This window comes from Octopus bimaculoides, chromosome 29 (assembly GCF_046866305.1).
Source record: "Octopus bimaculoides isolate indiv1 chromosome 29, ASM4686630v1, whole genome shotgun sequence".
In the NCBI taxonomy this organism is placed as follows: Eukaryota; Metazoa; Mollusca; class Cephalopoda; order Octopoda; family Octopodidae; genus Octopus; species Octopus bimaculoides.
In genome coordinates, this window is record NC_142956.1 from 18,998,706 (window position 1) to 19,021,205 (window position 22,500).

At 35.9% G+C, this 22,500-nt stretch overlaps 2 protein-coding genes across 2 annotated transcripts in view; one reads left to right on the forward strand and one right to left on the reverse strand.

The window, feature by feature from the left end:
- LOC106876534 (uncharacterized) overlaps positions 1-22,500 on the forward strand; it is a 123,893-nt gene that overhangs the window by 14,185 nt on the left and 87,208 nt on the right. The gene's annotated exons all lie outside the window — the stretch shown is intronic.
- Positions 1-22,500, reverse strand: part of LOC149130414 (uncharacterized) — a gene marked incomplete at its 3' end in the record, with an annotated part of 59,256 nt that continues 36,756 nt past the window's right edge. The window contains exons 15-27 of the mRNA XM_089345723.1: positions 18,041-18,097; positions 16,372-16,620; positions 14,782-14,820; positions 12,761-13,009; positions 11,501-11,539; positions 10,316-10,564; positions 8,844-8,900; positions 7,175-7,423; positions 5,588-5,626; positions 3,419-3,667; positions 2,622-2,660; positions 1,436-1,684; positions 1-26 (exon numbers count right to left, since the gene is read on the reverse strand). Coding sequence (XP_089201849.1) covers positions 1-26; positions 1,436-1,684; positions 2,622-2,660; positions 3,419-3,667; positions 5,588-5,626; positions 7,175-7,423; positions 8,844-8,900; positions 10,316-10,564; positions 11,501-11,539; positions 12,761-13,009; positions 14,782-14,820; positions 16,372-16,620; positions 18,041-18,097 — 1,790 coding nt within the window. The remainder of the gene's footprint in view (positions 27-1,435; positions 1,685-2,621; positions 2,661-3,418; positions 3,668-5,587; positions 5,627-7,174; positions 7,424-8,843; positions 8,901-10,315; positions 10,565-11,500; positions 11,540-12,760; positions 13,010-14,781; positions 14,821-16,371; positions 16,621-18,040; positions 18,098-22,500) is intronic.

A 22,500-nucleotide genomic window follows, 5' to 3' on the forward strand; every position in this document is an offset into this window, starting at 1 on the left:
ATCTTTTACCGTTGTTTCTGTAGTTTCTGCAAAAGATGAACGCTAAAACATATATTTTTTGTTTTTAATAATAAAAAAAAAAAGTAATATCAGCCAGGTTTAACCCTTTTCATACTATCCTACTTAAAACTGCTTTTGTTTCCATTGTACAAATCCTCAGTTTTAAAGAGATGTAAAGAAAACCTTCCTTGTGTTCCAAACACTAATTTAGTAAGGATAAGGTTATTTCGCTAAATTCTTCATCATTTTCAAAATTTATTAAAACAAAGGCAATGTATTTCAGCAGAAATATGGTAAGAAAAGGATTAACATACACAAATATCCCAGACTATTATGTCTAAATGATTAGATGTTCCCCTTCAGATTAATCCATTATTTAGAAAGGTTATGTTGCATTGGCAAAGGGGATTAAATTTCTTCTTTCTAACACAAAAATGGAAGGGCAACATATCAGTCCGTCAGGGTTGTATAGCATTAGGTGGAGGCACGTGGGTTAATGGTTAGGGTGTTGGACTCATGATCGTAGGATTGTGGTTTCAATTCCTGGACAGGGCAATGTGTTGTGTTCTTTAGCAAAGCACTTCATTCCACATTGCTCCAGTCCACTCAGCTGGCAAAAATGAGTAATCATGCGACAGATCGGCGTCCCATCCAGGTGGGAAATTTCTACGCCACTGAAACCGGCCCTTATGAGCCTGGCATCGCTTGAGAAGGAAACACTTCTTTTTGTTGTTGTTGTTCTTCTTCTTCTTCTATATATAGCATTAGCAAAGACAGTGGTTCTGTCACGTTTTGTCTCTAATTGTTTTTCTCTTCTAATTTTTCTTTTACAAACAAGAAACTGGAAAATGTCAATCCTTCCTTTAACAATTAAATAGTAATTTAAACAGATGATCGTAGAGAATGAAACTAGTCCAATCAGTCAACTATAAATATATCCTACCATGGGTTACTATGACAACTTATCAATTCAAAACAGAAAAGAAAAACTAATACAGAAGCAACCCTTGAAATTGTCGAGGTACAAACTTTGATTTTGCTTAAGTATTATAAAAATATTTGCACCGAGGTTACTAATATTATTATTATTATTATTATTATTATTATCATCATCATCATCATTATTGTCATCATCGTCATAATCATCCTCATCATCATCATCATCACTATTATCATTGAGATTGTGAGCTGGAAGAATTGTTGCTGCACCATAAAAAATATTCAGTGGAATTTCTTCTGAATCTTTCACTTCTGAGTTCAAATACTGCTAAGGTCAGCTTTGCCTTTTATAATTTTGGCGTTGACGAAATAAAGGACCAGCCAAATATACTCAAATTAATGTGATCGAGGAACCTCTTCCAAATGAAATTGCTGACCTTGTTCAAAAATCAGAAATAATTATTATTGTTATTATTAGCAAAATTAATTTCCTTACCTTTTGTCACTAAGGAATAATTTGCAGAGCAGAGATACAAGTCACAAAAACGCCAAGTGAAATCTTGTTCAGATACCTTTCGGATCAAAACAGTAGATTTGTCACCATTATGTGTAACTTCATGGTTACCATAATTGTAACAAGTCGGGTTACATTCATATCTTCCATTGTCGTTTTCCCAGAACAGAATTCCGTTCATATTGGCTACTTCAATATCAAGTGTGACATCGCCTCCTAATGCAACTGGTCCTGAAATGAATAGATAAATTAATATTATTGATTGGTTTCCCATATGAAAGATTTCAGGGTTTTTTTCATCGACATTTTAACACCTACTTTTCCATGTTTGGGAGCAGAGTTTTCTTTGTGTATGACTGGACACTCTTCCTGTCCTAATATCCCAACAACAAAGAGCCTGGACATGTTTTACCTAGCGAACTGGAAACAAATGACTGCATATAAATAAGCCTTTCATTTACTAAGATTGTGCAGAGTAGGATACAACCTAGTCACCCATAGAGTTAATCAAGTTGTACAGAAGGGTGTCATACAAACAACTGATGTAGCAGCATTGTAGTCAGATGTTACAAGCATAAAAGAGATGCCTTCAGACAAGGTCAAGAAAGCTACAGCGATAGTTAAAGCCCAATTAATAAGAAACAATTGGACGAAATGAGATGCAGTTAGCTTTTCTGCCAGGAAGAAGCACTACTGCTGTCATCTTCTTAGTAAAACAACTGCAAGAGATGTACTTAGCTTAAAGTAAATCATTGCATTTGGTATTCATTGACCTGGAGAAAGCTTTTGACATGATATGGTGGTCTCTGAGGAAGCTAGGAGTTTGGGCAACAAAAGTTCTCTCAGAGTGAAAGGCACATTGTATGAGGCTTGTATATGAAGAGCACTGCTACATAATAGTGAGACATGGACCCTAAATGCAGAGGACATACAAAGAATAGAGAGGAATAAAGTTAGTAGGTTCTTTTGGATGTGCAATGTCAGTGTACATACGAAACAAAGTGTTAAGGTATCAAGAGAAACGTTAGGCAAAAGAGGAAAATTGAGCCGATTGGAAAAAGTCAAAAGAAAGTGTCTCAGAACTAAGAGTTAAGTAAAGAAATAGAAGACAGAATCGAAAAGACAATGTCTAGTTTAAAAGGAGAAAAACGTTTGTAAATCCATTTACCACTTTGAGTAATATCATAACTTCCTGTTCTTGTCAAATCTGAAAAAGATGAAAACAAAACGTTTTGATTTTTAGATTTTACATTTAATAAACAAGATTGATTGCAATTTATGTTACAATAATTAAATAATAATAATTAAGACTTGCATATAGAATTACACATTATATACAGTGGCAGTTTGAGTGAATGCATTGAATATGTGGTTCAATGCATTCACAGAATTAAAAGAAATTGGTGATGGTCTGCATTGGAAAGACGTCTGTTGTTTACTATAATGAACAGAAAGTGTACAGTGAAATTGCCATGCTGAGTGGAAAATCCAACTTTTCGGAGAGAGTCCTTGTCTAGCAAGAAGTTGACAGGAGTGAAATTAAATAAAAACAATCAGTTTTTTTTTTCTTAATTACAGGATGTTAATCTCTTCTGTATTTCTTGTTATTTTAGTCTCAACATCTTTTCCCTGAAGAAGGAATGTCTGAAACTTCAGATAACAGCTTCCTATGAAAATTTGTTTAAAAACTCGACTCTTTCTGTTGATTTCTCTCTCTTTCTGTGTGTGTGTGTGTAGGAGAGAGAGAGAGAGAGAGAGAGAGAATTGAAATTTTGGGAGAGGAGATGAGTCGATTACATCAACCCCAGTGTTTCACTGGTACTTAATATACTGGTACTCCAATAATGAACTCAGAGCATGGGGACAGTTGAAATACCGCTAAGCATTTTGCCCAGCGTTCTAACAGTTCTACCAGCTTGCTGACTTAGTAGAAAGGATTATTATTATTATAAATCAATTCCTTACTGTGTATCTTCAAATCAAATTTTCCATAGTTGAGGTTGTGATCCTCAAATTTCCAAGATAAACGTTCCTTAGTTACGCTTTGGATCCAAAAAGTGGAAACATTCCCACTTTGTGTCACTCTGTATTTAGGGCTGTTGGCGCATGTCCGGTCACATTCATATTTATAATTGTCGTATTTCCAAATGACCGGTCTTTTCATGTTTGATATTTCAATCTGTAAAGTTGCACTTACTTCGAATGTACGATTATCTGAAAGAAAGAATTCAGGTGAGAAGTGTGCTTCCCAACAACATGGTTCTGGGTTCTGTCCCACTCTGTGCAACCTTGAGAAAAGTGACTTCTACTATAGTCACAGGCTGACCAAAACCTTATGAGTGGATTTCTTAAATGGAAATTGAAAGAAGCCTGACGTGCGTTTGTATGTATATATATACACACATATATATATGTGTGTATATATATACCTATATCTAACTATCTATCTATATGTATATATATATATATATATATATATATATATACACACACAGACACACACACACACACACATATATATATATATATATATATATATATATATATATATATATGCGAGTGAAAATAAATACAAAAAAGGGGGTTTTTTTGTATGATTGTGTATAGAGGAATATATTATTTTGTTTAAAAGAGTTCCAACACTGTCTGTTTTTTATGTTTTATTTATATTCCTGCAGAACCAATGTGGGATATAGAATATGGAATATACAATATATAATATAATATACAATATATAATATAAAATAAAATAAAATAAAATAAAATAAAAATGGATGGCACCATGAAATAAAGTATTGAATGTAGATGAAATATTGAGTGTTCAATATAAAGGATCAAATATTTCATTTCATTCCAAAGTTTCAGCTCAGAGCTGCGGCCATGCTGATGCACCAAATATATAAAGGCCTTTATATATTTATATATTTGATCCTTTATATTGAACACTCAATATTTCATCTACGTTCAATACTTTATTTCATGGTGCCATCCATTTTTATTTTATTTTATTTTATATTATATATTGTATATTATATTATATATTGTATATTCCATATTCTATATCCCACATTGGTTCTGCAGGAATATAAATAAAACATAAAAAGCAGAGAGTGTTGGAACTCTTTTAAACAAAATAATATATATATATATATATACACATACATACATATATATGTGTGAGCGTCTTTGTGTGTGTTTGTCCCCCACCACCCCTTGACAATCGGTGTTGGTGTGTTTTTGTCCCTGTAATTTAGTGGTTCAGCAACAGAGACCAATAGAATATGTACCAGGCAGGCTTAAAATAAATAAGTACTGGGGTCAATTCATTCGACTAAAAATTCTTTAAGGTAGTGCCCCAGTATGGCCACACTTTAATGGCTGAAACGAGTAAGAGATTATCATCGTTTTAACGCCTACTTTTCCACACTTGAGGGACCAGAGTTGTCATTTCAAACAGGAGGATGCTCTCCCTGTCACCAAACTCCTGTTTCTAAACAAGGCCATAATATCCCAGTCTATAGAATAACAAACATCAAGCAGCCAAGACATGCATTTGTGGTGGACATCAAGCAAATGGCATTGTTGGGAAAACCACTGATTACAAACCAGAAAATGCAAGAGAAATAACGAAATCACACACACACAAACAAACACAAATGCGTGTATGTGAGTGTGCATATATATGTATGATAGAATCTCCGATAGAAGAAGACATAAGAGTGTGCAGTGCTTGCTGAATGACCGGCACCAATGATTTGTTTATAGTGATCAACTGTATGTGCTGTACGTTAGCTAACACTCTCCATCAAATTGACGTTGACTGAACAGGTGTGTGGTGTATGACTCCTATTAAAAACTACTGCTCTAGTAGATTCCTTGATGCATGCTTCTGTTTCTGGCTCATTAGCCTTCATCAATGGGAAACACCAAAGAGAGATAACACTGAGCAGATTCAAAGCCAGAGTTTTATCTAAAGAACACTCACTATCAGTGCCTGAGTCGGAATAAAAATATAAGGAAATCAAGAAACAAAACAGTGATTAAAACCTCTGAGTTAAAAGAAAGAAATAGAAGAGAAATTTGAAAAGAGAGTATTTAGTTTGAAAGAAGAAAAAGGTTCGTAATTCCATTTACCATTTCGGGTAATTTCATAAGTTTCTGCTTCAGGGAAACCTGTAAAAGATGAAAATAAAAGTTTTCATTTTCAGATTTTACATTTGATCAACAAAATTGATAGTATTTATGATACAATGATTAAATAGTAATTAACAACTAGTGGGACCCGTGGAAATTCCACAGAACAAAAGAACATTAAGAGAAGCTTTTCAAGAAAGAAAGGATGATTTGCGTTTTTACTTTCATTATTTAAAGTTATTTCACTTCCTGTCACAATAATATATTATTAGTGGGATCCATGGAAATTGAATGGAATGGAAAAAATTAAGGGGACCTAGTTAAGAAAGAAAGGATTTGCATTTTTATAGCATTCATAGTTTAGCTTCCTTTAAATATTCTTGTTTTTCGTCTTCCTTTTCTCACGTATCTGTCAATGTTTTCTTTTCTCTCGTTTTGCTATACCTTCTCGCTGTTTCTCTCCAATCCGTGCTTCATATCTGCACATCGTTTTTGGGCAGTTGCAACTGTGTTTCTGGCGAATCCAAACTTTACGCTAAATCAAACTTTATGAACAAATATGAGGTTTTAAGCAAGCAGACGATAAATAATTGAACTTAAACTGATTGAGTTTTTGTAAAGTTGCGGCCGGTACTTGTCAGCACAATCTTTTGGATTTCTCTGAGACATAGTTCTCCTGCGATATTATCTACATGTTTCTGACATCCCCTTTTTTAACATAACTAGGGCACCCACCATAACAGGAACAGTTCTCGTTTTGAGATGCTATTTTGAGTTCAAATTCCGTCAAAGTCGACATTGCTTTTCATCCTTTTCGGGATCAATAAATCAAGTACCAGTGAAACACTGGGGTCAATGTAATGGAGTATTTCCCTCCCTCAAAATTTCAGGTCCTGTACCTATAGTAGAAAGGATTATTATTATTATCCAGTAGTCTTATTATTATCACGTACTTTCACTGCACTACCGAGCGCAGCTCTGCGTCCCTTGGGTATGTGCTGTGGTTTGTTATGATGCTCTTATTTTTACTGTACTGAAAGTGTTTTTATGTAGGATTTGTGTGGTGCCTACTTGTGCTACTTTCTGTCGAGACCTTTGGAAATGACTACTGACCGAGACCTTTGCAAATGTGCTGTGCGTGAGAAGACACGGCAAGCCAAGTGAGATCGTTGCCAGTGCCCCTGGACTGGCTCTTGTGCGGGTGGCACATAAAAGACACCATTTTGAGCGTGGCCGTTGCCAGTACCGCCTGACTGGCCTTCGTGCGGGTGACACGTAAAAGCACCTACTACATTCTCTGAGTGGTTGGCGTTAGGAAGGGCATCCAGCTGTAGAAACTCTGCCAAATTTAGATCGGAGCCTATTATTGCCATCCAGTTTCACCAGTCCTCAGTCAAATCGTCCAACCCATGCTAGCATGGAAAGCGGACGTTAAACGATGATGATGATGATGATATATATGTAACTCCTGCTGTTTTTGTTATGTATTTATCTTATTATTATTATCATTATCATTATTATTATTATTATTATTGTTGTTGTTGTTGTTGTGGTTGTTGTTGTTGTTATAATAAATCATTTCCTTACCATTTGTCTTCAAATCAAATTTTCCAAAGTTGTTGTTGTTGTCATAAAATGTCCAAGACAAACATTCATTCGTAACGTCTCGAATCCAAAGAGTGGAATCATTCCCACTCTGGGTCACTTGAAATTCAGTGGTGCTAGTGCACGTCTTGTCGCATTCGTATGTATAATTTTTACATTTCCACTCCACTGGTCTTTCCATATTTGGGAAATTGATATAAAGAGTGGTACTCTTCTGGAGCTCAACAATTTCTGAAATAAAGAAATCAGGTAAGAAGTTTGCTTCTCCATTTCATGGTTCTGGGTTCAGTCCCACTATGCGGCACCTTGGGCAAGTGTCTTCTACTATAGCCTCGGCCTGACCTGTTCTGGTGTGTCTATGTCCCTATAACTTAGTGGCTCTGGAAAAGAGACCAACAGTATAAGTACCAGTCTTAAAATAAGTACTGGGGATGGTTCATTCAACTAACAATTCTTCAAGGCCATACCCCAACATGGTCATAGTCTAATGACTAAAACAAGTAAATATTCATCATTGCTATAATACATACTGTTCCATGTTTGCATGGATCAGAGTTTTCATTTCCACCAGTTCGAGGCTCTTCCTGTCACCAAATCCCTTCTATTTCTCAACAAGGCCATAATATCTGAGGTCTATAGAATAACAAACAGACTGCACATGTTTTACACAAAGAACTGGAAACAAATGACATGGTAGAAAAGAGCCTTTTCTTTACTAAGATGGTGAAACACACCAACTAGCTCAGACATGCTTTTGTGGTGGACTTCAAGCAAATGACTTTCGCTGGGAAAACCATTAATTACAAACCAGCAAATGCAAGGGAATAAATAAAATCACACACATAAACACATACACATGTGTACATAATATGATGGAATTTCCGATAGATTATGACATATGAGTGTCCAGTGCTTGCTGAATGACATGTACAAATGATTTGTATATTGTAATCAAATGTTTGTGCTGTATATTAAGCTCACTCCATCCATGAAATTAGTCATTTGATATAATTTAACTTCTAAAGGCAAATTCTCTACATTTACCAAGGAGAAGAAATTCTCACTGATGGTAAAAGGTGGGAGAACACCATATCTGCCAAGTGTTTCCCTCTAGTACAATGGTTCTCATCCACATTTCCCCTAAGGACCTTTTGATTCCTATTTGACATGGGTGGAACCTCGTAACCATTTCATGTTTTGAAAATCCTATTTTAATAATTAAATGTTATTAGGAATTGTGTAAATAATTATTAAAATATTTTGTGTACTGTAAAACTATAACCAATTAATTGTACATAAATTTTAACAAGAAAATCCCGTATGGACCCCCAAACAGCCGTATGAAGCCCAGTTGAAAACCACTGCTCTAGTGAACTCCCCAATTTGTATTTCTGACTCTTTAGCCTTTGTCAATGGGAAACTTCAAAGAAAGATAACCCTGGGTGGATTCAAAGCTGCAGTTTTATCTAAAGAACAGTCACTATCGTTAGCTGAGTTGCGCTAGTGAACTGCCTGGTCGGAATAAACATTTCGATAAAATAAATAAATGAATAAATAGTGACTAAAAACTATGAGTTAAGAGAAAGAAATAGAAAACAGAATTGAGTAGATAATGTCTAATTGCAAAGGAGAAAAAGGTTTGTTAACTTACCAGTTTTGAAAATTTTATAACTTTGTGCCATAGTGAAAGTTTCTGGTCTTGTCAAACCTGTAAAAGATGAAAAATAAACATCTTTGATTTTCAGATTTTACATTTGATCAACAGGATTGTTTACTATTTATGTTACAATAATCAAATTATAATTAATAGTTGTAGATGTAATTACACATGTCGTTCTCAGTTCAAACATTAACAAGCATTTAGTATTTAAACTGGTCATTTCTGGCCAAAATCTTCCAACTGTTTTGTGTCCAAGTTGGCCGGATTCAACCTCTCGCACCTACCCTACAATGTCAATCTAAAAATAAACAGTCTCATCATTAAAAGCTCAAATCTACAAGATAATTAATGATTAATTCAAAACAATGTGAATTAATAAGGATTATATTTGACAGAGTAATCTCATTGCTAAAGGGTTAATACTTCCACTATTATCAGCATCAGCATCATTGATTTAACATCCACTTGCATGGGTCAGACATAGAATTCATTGAGGCAAGTTTTCTGTGACAGGATGCCTTTCCTGTTGCTAACTCTCACCTGTTTCCAAGTAAGGTAATATTTCCCCCTGGTCGGACATGCTTTCATGGGAGATAACTGACATAACTGACCACAAAGAAATTCTTGGTTGTCAGAACCCGTTGATTCCAAAGTGTTTTAAGACTTTCAGATATCCCTGCTACACACATACATCACACATTTTGGGTCCGCTTCAAAAAATTCAACAATATAGGCGCAGGAGTGGCTGTGTGGTAAGTAGCTTGCTTACCAACCACATAGTTCCAGGTTCAGTCCCACTGCGTGGCACCTTGGACAAGTGTCTTCCACTATAGCCTCGGGCCGACCAAAGCCTTGTGAGTGGATTTGGTAGACGGAAACTGAAAGAAGCCCGTCGTATATATGTATATATATATATGTATGTGTGTATGTGTTTGTATGTCTGTGTTTGTCCCCGCAACATCGCTTGACAACTGATGCTGGTGTGTTTATGTCCCCGTAACTTAGCAGTTCGGCAAAGGAGACCGATAGAATAAGTACTAGGCTTACAAAGAATAAGTCCTGGGTTCGATTAGCTTGACTAAAAGGCAGTGCTCCAGCATGGCCACAGTCAAATGACTGAAACAAGTAAAAGAGTAAAAGAGTAAGTAAGAATAAAGAGTAAAAATGAAAAACTTGTAAAAAAATATTAATATAAATAACACTCTCTGAGTGGTTGGCGTTAGGAAGGGCATCCAGCTGTAGAAACTCTGCCAAATCAGATTGGAGGCGAGTGTTGCCATCCGGTTTCACCAGTCCTCAGTCAAATCGTCCAACCCATGCTAGCATGGAAAGCGGACGTTAAACGACGATGATGATGATGATGAATACTTGAAACAATTATTTTTAGGAAATGAAATTGCTGACCTTGTGCCAAAATCAGAAAGAATTATTATTGTTATTATTAGCAAAATTAATTTCCTTACCTTTTGTCACTAAGGAATAATTTGCAGAGCAGAGATACAAGTCACAAAAACGCCAAGTGAAATCTTGTTCAGATACCTTTCGGATCAAAACAGTAGATTTGTTACCATTATGTGTAACTTCATAGTTACCATAATTGTAACAAGTCGGGTTACATTCATATCTTCCATTGTCGTTTTCCCAGAACAGAATTCCGTTCATATTGGCTACTTCAATATCAAGTGTGACATCGCCTCCTAATGCAACTGGTCCTGAAATGAATAGATAAATTAATATTATTGATTGGTTTCCCATATGAAAGATTTCAGGGTTTTTTCATCAACATTTTAACACCTACTTTTCAATGTTTGGGAGCAGAGTTTTCTTTGTGTATGACTGGACACTCTTCCTGTCCTAATATCCCAACAACAAAGAGCCTGGACATGTTTTACCTAGCGAACTGGAAACAAATGACCGCATATAAATGAGACTTTTATTTACTAAGATTGTGCAGAGTAGGATACAACCTAGTCACCCATAGAGTTAATCAAGTTGTACAGAAGGGTGTCATACAAACAACTGATGTAGCAGCATTGTAGTCAGATGTTACAAGCATAAAAGAGATGCCTTCAGACAAGGTCAAGAAAGTTACAGCAATAGGTAAAGCCCAATTAATAAGAAACAATTGGACGAGATGAGATTTAGTTTGATTTTCTGCCAGGAAGAAGCACTACTGCTGTCATCTTCTTAGTAAAACAACTGCAAGAGATGTACTTAGCTTAAAGTAAATCATTGCATTTGGTATTCATTGACCTGGAAAAAGCTTTTGACATGATATGGTGGTCTCTGAGGAAGCTAGGAGTTTGGGCAACAAAAGTTCTCTCAGAGTGAAAGGCACATTGTATGATGCTTGTATATGAAGAGCACTGCTACATAATAGTGAGACATGGACCCTAAATGCAGAGGACATACAAAGAATAGAGAGGAATAAAGTTAGTAGGTTCTTTTGGATGTGCAATGTCAGTGTACATACAAAACAAAGTGTTAAGGTATCAAGAGAAACGTTAGGCAAAAGAGGAAAATTGAGCCGATTGGAAAAAGTCAAAAGAAAGTGTCTCAGAACTAAGAGTTAAGTAAAGAAATAGAAGACAGAATCGAAAAGACAATGTCTAGTTTAAAAGGAGAAAAACGTTTGTAAATCCATTTACCACTTTGAGTAATATCATAACTTCCTGTTCTTGTCAAATCTGAAAAAGATGAAAACAAAACGTTTTGATTTTTAGATTTTACATTTAATAAACAAGATTGATTGCAATTTATGTTACAATAATTAAATAATAATAATTAAGACTTGCATATAGAATTACACATTATATACAGTGGCAGTTTGAGTGAATGCATTGAATATGTGGTTCAATGCATTCACAGAATTAAAAGAAATTGGTGATGGTCTGCATTGGAAAGACGTCTGTTGTTTACTATAATGAACAGAAAGTGTACAGTGAAATTGCCATGCTGAGTGGAAAATCCAACTTTTCGGAGAGAGTCCTTGTCTAGCAAGAAGTTGACAGGAGTGAAATTAAATAAAAACAATCAGTTTTTTTTTTCTTAATTACAGGATGTTAATCTCTTCTGTATTTCTTGTTATTTTAGTCTCAACATCTTTTCCCTGAAGAAGGAATGTCTGAAACTTCAGATAACAGCTTCCTATGAAAATTTGTTTAAAAACTCGACTCTTTCTGTTGATTTCTCTCTCTTTCTGTGTGTGTGTGTGTAGGAGAGAGAGAGAGAGAGAGAGAGACTTGAAATTTTGGGAGAGGAGATGAGTCGATTACATCAACCCCAGTGTTTCACTGGTACTTAATATACTGGTACTCCAATAATGGAGTCAAAGGAACATATATCAAAACATCATATACCATTAGTGAAATATTGAGTGCTATTAAACTTCCATATTACTGCCCATGGGCGCTTATTATAGGTGGGAAGTTATTTAAGCCAAAAAATATATGCATGTACGGATGTATGTATGTACGTACGTACGTATGTATGTATGTACGTGCGTGTGTATGTAAAATACAATTCTCCGTTTAAAGCTCTGGGCGGATTTTCAGAAAACCCCCTCATATTATCATTATTATTATTATTAAGGTTGTGAGCTGCCAGAATCATTATCACGCTGGGCAAAATGCTTTCCAGCATCTTCTGTATCTTTACGTTCTGAGTTCCAATTCCACCATGGGTGACTTTGCCTTTCATCCTTTCAGGGCTGATAAATTAAGTACCAGTGAGACACTTAATTTATCGACTCTGAAAGGATGAAAGACAAAGTTGACCTCAACTGAATTTGAACTCAGAGCATGGGGACAGTTGAAATACCGCTAAGCATTTTGCCCAGCGTTCTAACAGTTCTACCAGCTTGCTGACTTAGTAGAAAGGATTATTATTATTATAAATCAATTCCTTACTGTGTATCTTCAAATCAAATTTTCCATAGTTGAGGTTGTGGTCCTCAAATTTCCAAGATAAATGTTCCTTAGTTACGCTTTGGATCCAAAAAGTGGAAACATTCCCACTTTGTGTCACTCTGTATTCAGGGCTGTTGGCGCATGTCCGGTCACATTCATATTTATAATTGTTGTATTTCCAAATGGTTGGTCTTTTCATGTTTGGTATTTCAATCTGTAAAGTTGCACTTACGTCGAATGTACCATTATCTGAAAGAAAGAAATCAGGTGAGAAGTGTGCTTCCCAACCACATGGTTCTGGGTTCTGTCCCACTCTGTGCAACCTTGAGAAAAGTGACTTCTACTATAGTCACAGGCTGACCAACACCTTATGAGTGGATTTCCTAAATGGAAATTGAAAGAAACCTGACGTGTGTTTGTATGTATATATATACACACATATATATATGTGTATATATATACCTATATATAACTATCTATCTATATGTATATATATATATACATATATATATATATACACACAGACACACACAGACACTCACACACACACACACACACACATATATATATATATATATGCGAGTGAAAATAAATACAAAAAAGGGGTTTTTTTTGTATGATTGTGTATAGAGGAATATATTATTTTGTTTAAAAGAGTTCCAACACTGTCTGTTTTTATGTTTTATTTATATTCCTGCAGAACCAATGTGGGATATAGAATATGGAATATACAATATATAATATAATATACAATATATAATATAAAATAAAATAAAGTAAAATAAAATAAAATAAAATAAAATAAAAATGGATGGCACCATGAAATAAAGTATTGAATGTAGATGAAATATTGAGTGTTCAATATAAAGGATCAAATATATAAATATATAAAGGCCTTTATATATTTATATATTTGATCCTTTATATTGAACACTCAATATTTCATCTACATTCAATACTTTATTTCATGGTGCCATCCATTTTTATTTTATTTTATTTTATTTTATTTTATTTTATATTATATATTGTATATTATATTATATATTGTACATTCCATATCCCACATTGGTTCTGCAGGAATATAAATAAAACATAAAAAACAGACAGTGTTGGAACTCTTTTAAACAAAATAATATATATATATATATACACATACATACATATATATGTGTGAGCGTCTTTGTGTGTGTTTGTCCCCCACCACCCCTTGACAATCGGTGTTGGTGTGTTTTTGTCCCTGTAATTTAGTGGTTCAGCAACAGAGACCAATAGAATATGTACCAGGCAGGCTTAAAATAAATAAGTACTGGGGTCAATTCATTCGACTAAAAATTCTTTAAGGCAGTGCCCCAGTATGGCCACACTTTAATGGCTGAAACGAGTAAGAGATTATCATCGTTTTAACGCCTACTTTTCCACACTTGAGGGACCAGAGTTGTCATTTCAAACAGGAGGATGCTCTCCCTGTCACCAAACTTCTGTTTCTAAACAAGGCCATAATATCCCAGTCTATAGAATAACAAACATCAAGCAGCCAAGACATGCATTTGTGGTGGACATCAAGCAAATGGCAATGTTGGGAAAACCACTGGTTACAAACCAGGAAATGGAAGAGAAATAACGAAATCACACACACACAAACAAACACAAATGCGTGTATGTGAGTGTGCATACATTAGCTAACACTCTCCATCAAATTGACGTTGACTGAACAGGTGTGTGGTGTATGACTCCTATTAAAAACTACTGCTCTAGTAGATTCCTTAATGCGTGCTTCTGTTTCTGGCTCATTAGCCTTCATCAATGGGAAACACCAAAGAGAGATAACACTGAGCAGATTCAAAGCCAGAGTTTTATCTAAAGAACACTTACTATCAGTGCCTGATTTGGAATAAAAATATAAGGAAATCAAGAAACAAAACAGTGATTAAAACCTCTGAGTTAAAAGAAAGAAATAGAAGAGAAATTTGAAAAGAGAGTATTTAGTTTGAAAGAAGAAAAAGGTTCGTAATTCCATTTACCATTTCGGGTAATTTCATAAGTTTCTGCTTCAGGGAAACCTGTAAAAGATGAAAATAAAAGTTTTCATTTTCAGATTTTACATTTGATCAACAAAATTGATAGTATTTATGATACAATGATTAAATAGTAATTAACAACTAGTGGGACCCGTGGAAATTCCACAGAACAAAAGAACATTAAGAGAAGCTTTTCAAGAAAGAAAGGATGATTTGCGTTTTTACTTTCATTATTTAAAGTTATTTCACTTCCTGTCACAATAATATATTATTAGTGGGATCCATGGAAATTGAATGGAATGGAAAAAATTAAGGGGACCTAGTTAAGAAAGAAAGGATTTGCATTTTTATAGCATTCATAGTTTAGCTTCCTTTAAATATTCTTGTTTATCGTCTTCCTTTTCTCACGTATCTGTCAATGTTTTCTTTTCTCTCGTTTTGCTATACCTTCTCGCTGTTTCTCTCCAATCTGTGCTTCATATCTGCACATCGTTTTTGGGCAGTTGCAACTGTGTTTCTGGCGAATCCAAACTTTACGCTAAATCAAACTTTATGAACAAATATGAGGTTTTAAGCAAGCAGACGATAAATAATTGAACTTAAACTGATTGAGTTTTTGTAAAGTTGCGGCCGGTACTTGTCAGCACAATCTTTTGGATTTCTCTGAGACATAGTTCTCCTGCGATATTATCTACATGTTTCTGACATCCCCTTTTTTAACATAACTAGGGCACCCACCATAACAGGAACAGTTCTCGTTTTGAGATGCTATTTTGAGTTCAAATTCCGTCAAAGTCGACATTGCTTTTCATCCTTTTCGGGATCAATAAATCAAGTACCAGTGAAACACTGGGGTCAATGTAATGGAGTATTTCCCTCCCTCAAAATTTCAGGTCCTGTACCTATAGTAGAAAGGATTATTATTATTATCCAGTAGTCTTATTATTATCACGTACTTTCACTGCACTACCGAGCGCAGCTCTGCGTCCCTTGGGTATGTGCTGTGGTTTGTTATGATGCTCTTATTTTTACTGTACTGAAAGTGTTTTTATGTAGGATTTGTGTGGTGCCTACTTGTGCTACTTTCTGTCGAGACCTTTGGAAATGACTACTGACCGAGACCTTTGCAAATGTGCTGTGCGTGAGAAGACACGGCAAGCCAAGTGAGATCGTTGCCAGTGCCCCTGGACTGGCTCTTGTGCGGGTGGCACATAAAAGACACCATTTTGAGCGTGGCCGTTGCCAGTACCGCCTGACTGGCCTTCGTGCGGGTGACACGTAAAAGCACCTACTACATTCTCTGAGTGGTTGGCGTTAGGAAGGGCATCCAGCTGTAGAAACTCTGCCAAATTTAGATCGGAGCCTATTATTGCCATCCAGTTTCACCAGTCCTCAGTCAAATCGTCCAACCCATGCTAGCATGGAAAGCGGACGTTAAACGATGATGATGATGATGATATATATGTAACTCCTGCTGTTTTTGTTATGTATTTATCTTATTATTATTATCATTATCATTATTATTATTATTATTATTGTTGTTGTTGTTGTTGTTGTGGTTGTTGTTGTTGTTATAATAAATCATTTCCTTACCATTTGTCTTCAAATCAAATTTTCCAAAGTTGTTGTTGTTGTCATAAAATGTCCAAGACAAACATTCATTCGTAACGTCTCGAATCCAAAGAGTGGAATCATTCCCACTCTGGGTCACTTGAAATTCAGTGGTGCTAGTGCACGTCTTGTCGCATTCGTATGTATAATTTTTACATTTCCACTCCACTGGTCTTTCCATATTTGGGAAATTGATATAAAGAGTGGTACTCTTCTGGAGCTCAACAATTTCTGAAATAAAGAAATCAGGTAAGAAGTTTGCTTCTCCATTTCATGGTTCTGGGTTCAGTCCCACTATGCGGCACCTTGGGCAAGTGTCTTCTACTATAGCCTCGGCCTGACCTGTTCTGGTGTGTCTATGTCCCTATAACTTAGTGGCTCTGGAAAAGAGACCAACAGTATAAGTACCAGTCTTAAAATAAGTACTGGGGATGGTTCATTCAACTAACAATTCTTCAAGGCCATACCCCAACATGGTCATAGTCTAATGACTAAAACAAGTAAATATTCATCATTGCTATAATACATACTGTTCCATGTTTGCATGGATCAGAGTTTTCATTTCCACCAGTTCGAGGCTCTTCCTGTCACCAAATCCCTTCTATTTCTCAACAAGGCCATAATATCCGAGGTCTATAGAATAACAAACAGACTGCACATGTTTTACACAAAGAACTGGAAACAAATGACATGGTAGAAAAGAGCCTTTTCTTTACTAAGATGGTGAAACACACCAACTAGCTCAGACATGCTTTTGTGGTGGACTTCAAGCAAATGACTTTCGCTGGGAAAACCATTAATTACAAACCAGCAAATGCTAGGAAATAAATAAAATCACACACATAAACACATACACATGTGTACATAATATGATGGAATTTCCGATAGATTATGACATATGAGTGTCCAGTGCTTGCTGAATGACATTTACAAATGATTTGTATATTGTAATCAAATGTTTGTGCTGTATATTAAGCTCACTCCATCCATGAAATTAGTCATTTGATATAATTTAACTTCTAAAGGCAAATTCTCTACATTTACCAAGGAGAAGAAATTCTCACTGATGGTAAAAGGTGGGAGAACACCATATCTGCCAAGTGTTTCCCTCTAGTACAATGGTTCTCATCCACATTTCCCCTAGGGACCTTTTGATTCCTATTTGACATGGGTGGAACCTCGTAACCATTTCATGTTTTGAAAATCCTATTTTAATAATTAAATGTTATTAGGAATTGTGTAAATAATTATTAAAATATTTTGTGTACTGTAAAACTATAACCAATTAATTGTACATAAATTTTAACAAGAAAATCCCGTATGGACCCCCAAACAGCCGTATCAAGCCCAGTTGAAAACCACTACTCTAGTGAACTCCCCAATTTGTATTTCTGACTCTTTAGCCTTTGTCAATGGGAAACTTCAAAGAAAGATAACCCTGGGTGGATTCAAAGCTGCAGTTTTATCTAAAGAACAGTCACTATCGTTAGCTGAGTTGCTCTAGTGAACTGCCTGGTCGGAATAAACATTTCGATAAAATAAATAAATGAATAAATAGTGACTAAAAACTATGAGTTAAGAGAAAGAAATAGAAAACAGAATTGAGTAGATAATGTCTAATTGCAAAGGAGAAAAAGGTTTGTTAACTTACCAGTTTTGAAAATTTTATAACTTTGTGCCATGGTGAAAGTTTCTGGTCTTGTCAAACCTGTAAAAGATGAAAAATAAACATCTTTGATTTTCAGATTTTACATTTGATCAAACAGAATTGTTTACTATTTATGTTACAATAATCAAATTATAATTAATAGTTGTAGATGTAATTACACATGTCGTTCTCAGTTCAAACATTAACAAGCATTTAGTATTTAAACTGGTCATGTCTGGCCAAAATCTTCCAACTGTTTTGTGTCCAAGTTGGCCGGATTCAACCTCTCGCACCTACCCTACAATGTCAATCTAAAAATAAATAGTCTCATCATTAAAAGCTCAAATCTACAAGGTAATTAATGATTAATTCAAAGCAATATGAATTAATAAGGATTATATTTGACAGAGTAATCTCATTGCTAAAGGGTTAATACTTCCACTATTATCAGCATCAGCATCATTGATTTATCATCCACTTGCATGGGTCAGACATAGAATTCATTGAGGCAAGTTTTCTGTGACAGGATGCCTTTCCTGTTGCTAACTCTCTCCTGTTTCCAAGTAAGGTAATATTTCCCCCTGGTCGGACATGCTTTCATGGGAGATAACTGACATAACTGACCACAAAGAAATTCTTGGTTGTCAGAACCCGTTGATTCCAAAGTGTTTTAAGACTTTCAGATATCCCTGCTACACACATACATCACACATTTTGGGTCCGCTTCAAAAAATTCAACAATATAGGCGCAGGAGTGGCTGTGTGGTAAGTAGCTTGCTTACCAGCCGCATGGTTCTGGGTTCAGTCCCACTGCATGGCACTTTGAGCAAGTGTCTTCTACTATAGCCTCGGGCCGACCAAAGCCTTGTGAGTGGATTTGGTAGACGGAAACTGAAAGAAGCCTGTCGTATATATGTAGATATATATATGTATGTGTGTATGTGTTTGTCCCCCCAACATCGCTTGACAACCGATGCTGGTGTGTTTACATCCCCGTAACTTAGCGGTTCGGCAGAAGAGACCGATAGAATAAGTACTAGGCTTACAAAGAATAAGTCCTGGGATCGATTAGCTTGACTAAAAGGCGGTGCTCCAGCATGGCCACAGTCAAATGACTGAAACAAGTAAAAGAGTAAAAGAGTAAGTAAGAGTAAAGAGTAAAAATGAAAAACTTGTAGAAAAATATTAATATAAATAACACTCTCGGAGTGGTTGGCATTAGGAAGGGCATCCAACTGTAGAAACTCTGCCAAATCAGATTGGAGGCTAGTGTTGCCATCTGGTTTCACCAGTCCTCAGTCAAATCGTCCAACCCATGCTAGCATGGAAAGCGGACATTAAACGACGATGATGATGATGATGATGAATACTTGAAACAATTATTTTTAGGAAAATAATTAATGTTAGCAAAAAAAAGAATTTAAAAAAACAAAAATAAGGCAAAAAAGGAAGAAAACTTACAAAAACACAGCGCAAACAAACAGGAGAACAACTTTAGAACGTCCATGATCTGAAAAGTATTTTAGAAATCGAAAGTTAACTGCCAGAACATGACTAATATAAGAAACTTTTAATATTTACTTACAGGAAATCGTTAGCAAGCTTCATAAAGCTCTTAGCTGCATTTTGACGGTCAATATGCTTTTAGCTCAAATTCCGCTGAGGTCGATTTTGCTTTTCATCCTTTCAGGGTCGATAAAATAAATACCAGTTGAGCACTGGAGGGACAATGTAATCGACTTATCCTCCACCCCTCAAACTTGCTGGTCTTATGTCAAAGTTTGAACCAATATTACACATTTAGTTGTTACCTAAATTTAAGAGTGGAGGCGCAATGGCCCAGTGGTTAGGGCAGCAGACTCACGGTCATAGGATTGCGGTTTAGAAAAAAAATGTGTCGTTTAGCCAAGGGAAAATTATTTTCCAGATATTTAGCTGTTATTTCTAGCACATCAAGTTTTCTGGAGATATTTTTTCACCTGCTTTTTCGTGAGAAATCTATTCATGCGTAAACAAACATATTCAATACGGAAAACAGGGGTGGTGGTTAAAATCATTATCATTTTCATTTTATCATTTTATCTAGTTTCAGCTCATGAGCTGCGGCCATGCTGGGGCACCGCCATTTGGTGTTGCTACACAATTTTACTACACAAATTTTACTTCGGGAATTGACATTTGGTGCATGAGAGAGTTTGATGCAGCTGCTCTCATCTGCACCTCCTGCCATGAAGTTGGTTCATCTGGGACACCTGACAGGAAGAGGTCCAGCTTTATTTTGAAGACACCTACATCCACCACATGCAGGTCTCTCAGGTCCTTCGGGAGGATATTGAAGAGCTGTGGACCTTTGAAGCCCAGGCTATTGCAGTATCTTGTGCTACATCTTGATGGCAAATTTGGAGTCCTTGGCACTATGCAATGGCGTCCAGTTCTTTTATTTGTGTAACTTTCGATGCCAAAGTTTGGGACAATTCCTTCGAGGATCTTCCAGATATATATTATGGCATATCTTATACATCTGGAAGATCCTCGAAGGAATTGTCCCAAACTTTGGCATCGAATTCAACTTTTAGCTGTTATTTCTAGCATATAGAGTTTTCTAACGAGGGCTTGATATTTCTTTCGTCTGCTTAAAACGTACGGAGTTTTGCGCTTCTGGCAAGCACGAAGGGGTGGGAAGGGGTAACACAGGAACCTTTGTAAAAAAATCTAATATGTAAAAATATTTTTTTCCCGATTCATTTTCGTATTTTCTCGCATGGATTTAAAAAAAAAAAAAAATTTTGGAAGAAAGTGAAAAGTAAAAAAAGTTGGGGTGGGGAGTGAAGAAATTAAAATTTTGAAAACGTGTTTTTTTGTTTCTTTCTTTTTTTGTTTCTTTTAGCAAAAATCGTAATCTTTAATAGGAATCAGATGGAGTTTTGTTTGAGGGAAAAAAAGATGAGTAGCAGTGCTAGCTTACACCCGACATTCACCACAGAAAGATATTTACTCTCTTTTACTCTTTTACTTGTTTCAGTCATTTGACTCCGTCCATGCTGGAGCACCGCCTTTTAGTCGAGCAAATCAACCCCAGGACTTTTTCTTTAGAAGCCTGGTACTAATTCTATCGGTCTCTTTTGCAGAAACCACTAAGTTACCAGGGACCTAAACACACCAGCATCGGTTGTCAAGTGACGTTGGGAGGACAAACACAGACACACAAACATATACACACACACACACATACATATATATATATATATATACATATATACGACGGGCTTCTTTCAGTTTCCATCTACCAAATCCATTCACAAGGCTTTGGTCGGCCCGAGGCTATAGTAGAAGACACTTTCCCAAGGTGCCACGCAGTGGGACTGAACCCAGAAACATGTGGTTGGTAAGCAAGCTACTTACCACACAGCCACTCCTGTGCCTATTTGTAAAAAATTTCATTAAAAACCATTCATTTTTCGGAGAGTTATGAGGAAACAAAGTCGATTCCTGATAACTTTCCGAAACTCCTCTACTCACCCCTCGGAAAAGTCATTTTTACAATAAAATCTGATATAATTGGTATCTACACCATCCGGAGTCTATTTTGCGGAAATTTCATTAAGAAATCTCCATTTTAAATGTCCATATATAGATGTTGTACCCTTCCCTCACTACCATAAATTTGTTTCCTCATAACTTCCAGAAAAATAGATATTTTTTTAATGAAATTTTCTATATATATACGCTTCGGATGATACATATTCCGATTATATCAGAATTTGTTGACGAAGAATTTTTCAGAGTTTTGGAAAAACAGTTTCAGAAAATTCAGACAAATCCGGGTGAGGCACACATGTAGAGATACATTGAAATTTCTTACCTGTTGCTTTCTTCAGCTCAATTACATTAGCGTTCTAATTTATTGGTCCGTAGATCGTAGCTTGACTAGTTTGTGTTTCAAATGAAATGTTATATCTTAAATACAAAGGTAAATATATAAATAGAGAAATGAAACAGGACAGGCGAATTGGTGGTCGAGGGATAGTAACTGATAAGACAGAGGGAGGAGAGGGGGTTGTTGTATTGTTAATGTGTCCTACCACTCAGGTAATCAAATCGAAAGCAGAGCGTCACCTCCTCCTTTCCCTCGTATCAATTTGCAACCTGCAATTGTGTGTGTGAGAGCTTGACAACAGCTGCTGGTGTATCTATCTATGCCTCAGAGTGGTCCCCCAACGCGCACCCGCGCGTCCGCGCTAGCTAGTTGTGAGTAGTCGATCCCACAAGTGCGCGCGCGCGCGTGTGCGAATGCAAATGATTACATGTGTGCGTGTGCACGTATGCAAATTAGTGCATGCATGTGAAACTTTCAATACTTAAGTCACTTTGCGGCTTCTACTAATAATTATCTATTTTCCATTCTATTTATCTACCAATCCATCTATATAACTATTTATATATATGTATATTTGTATGTATAT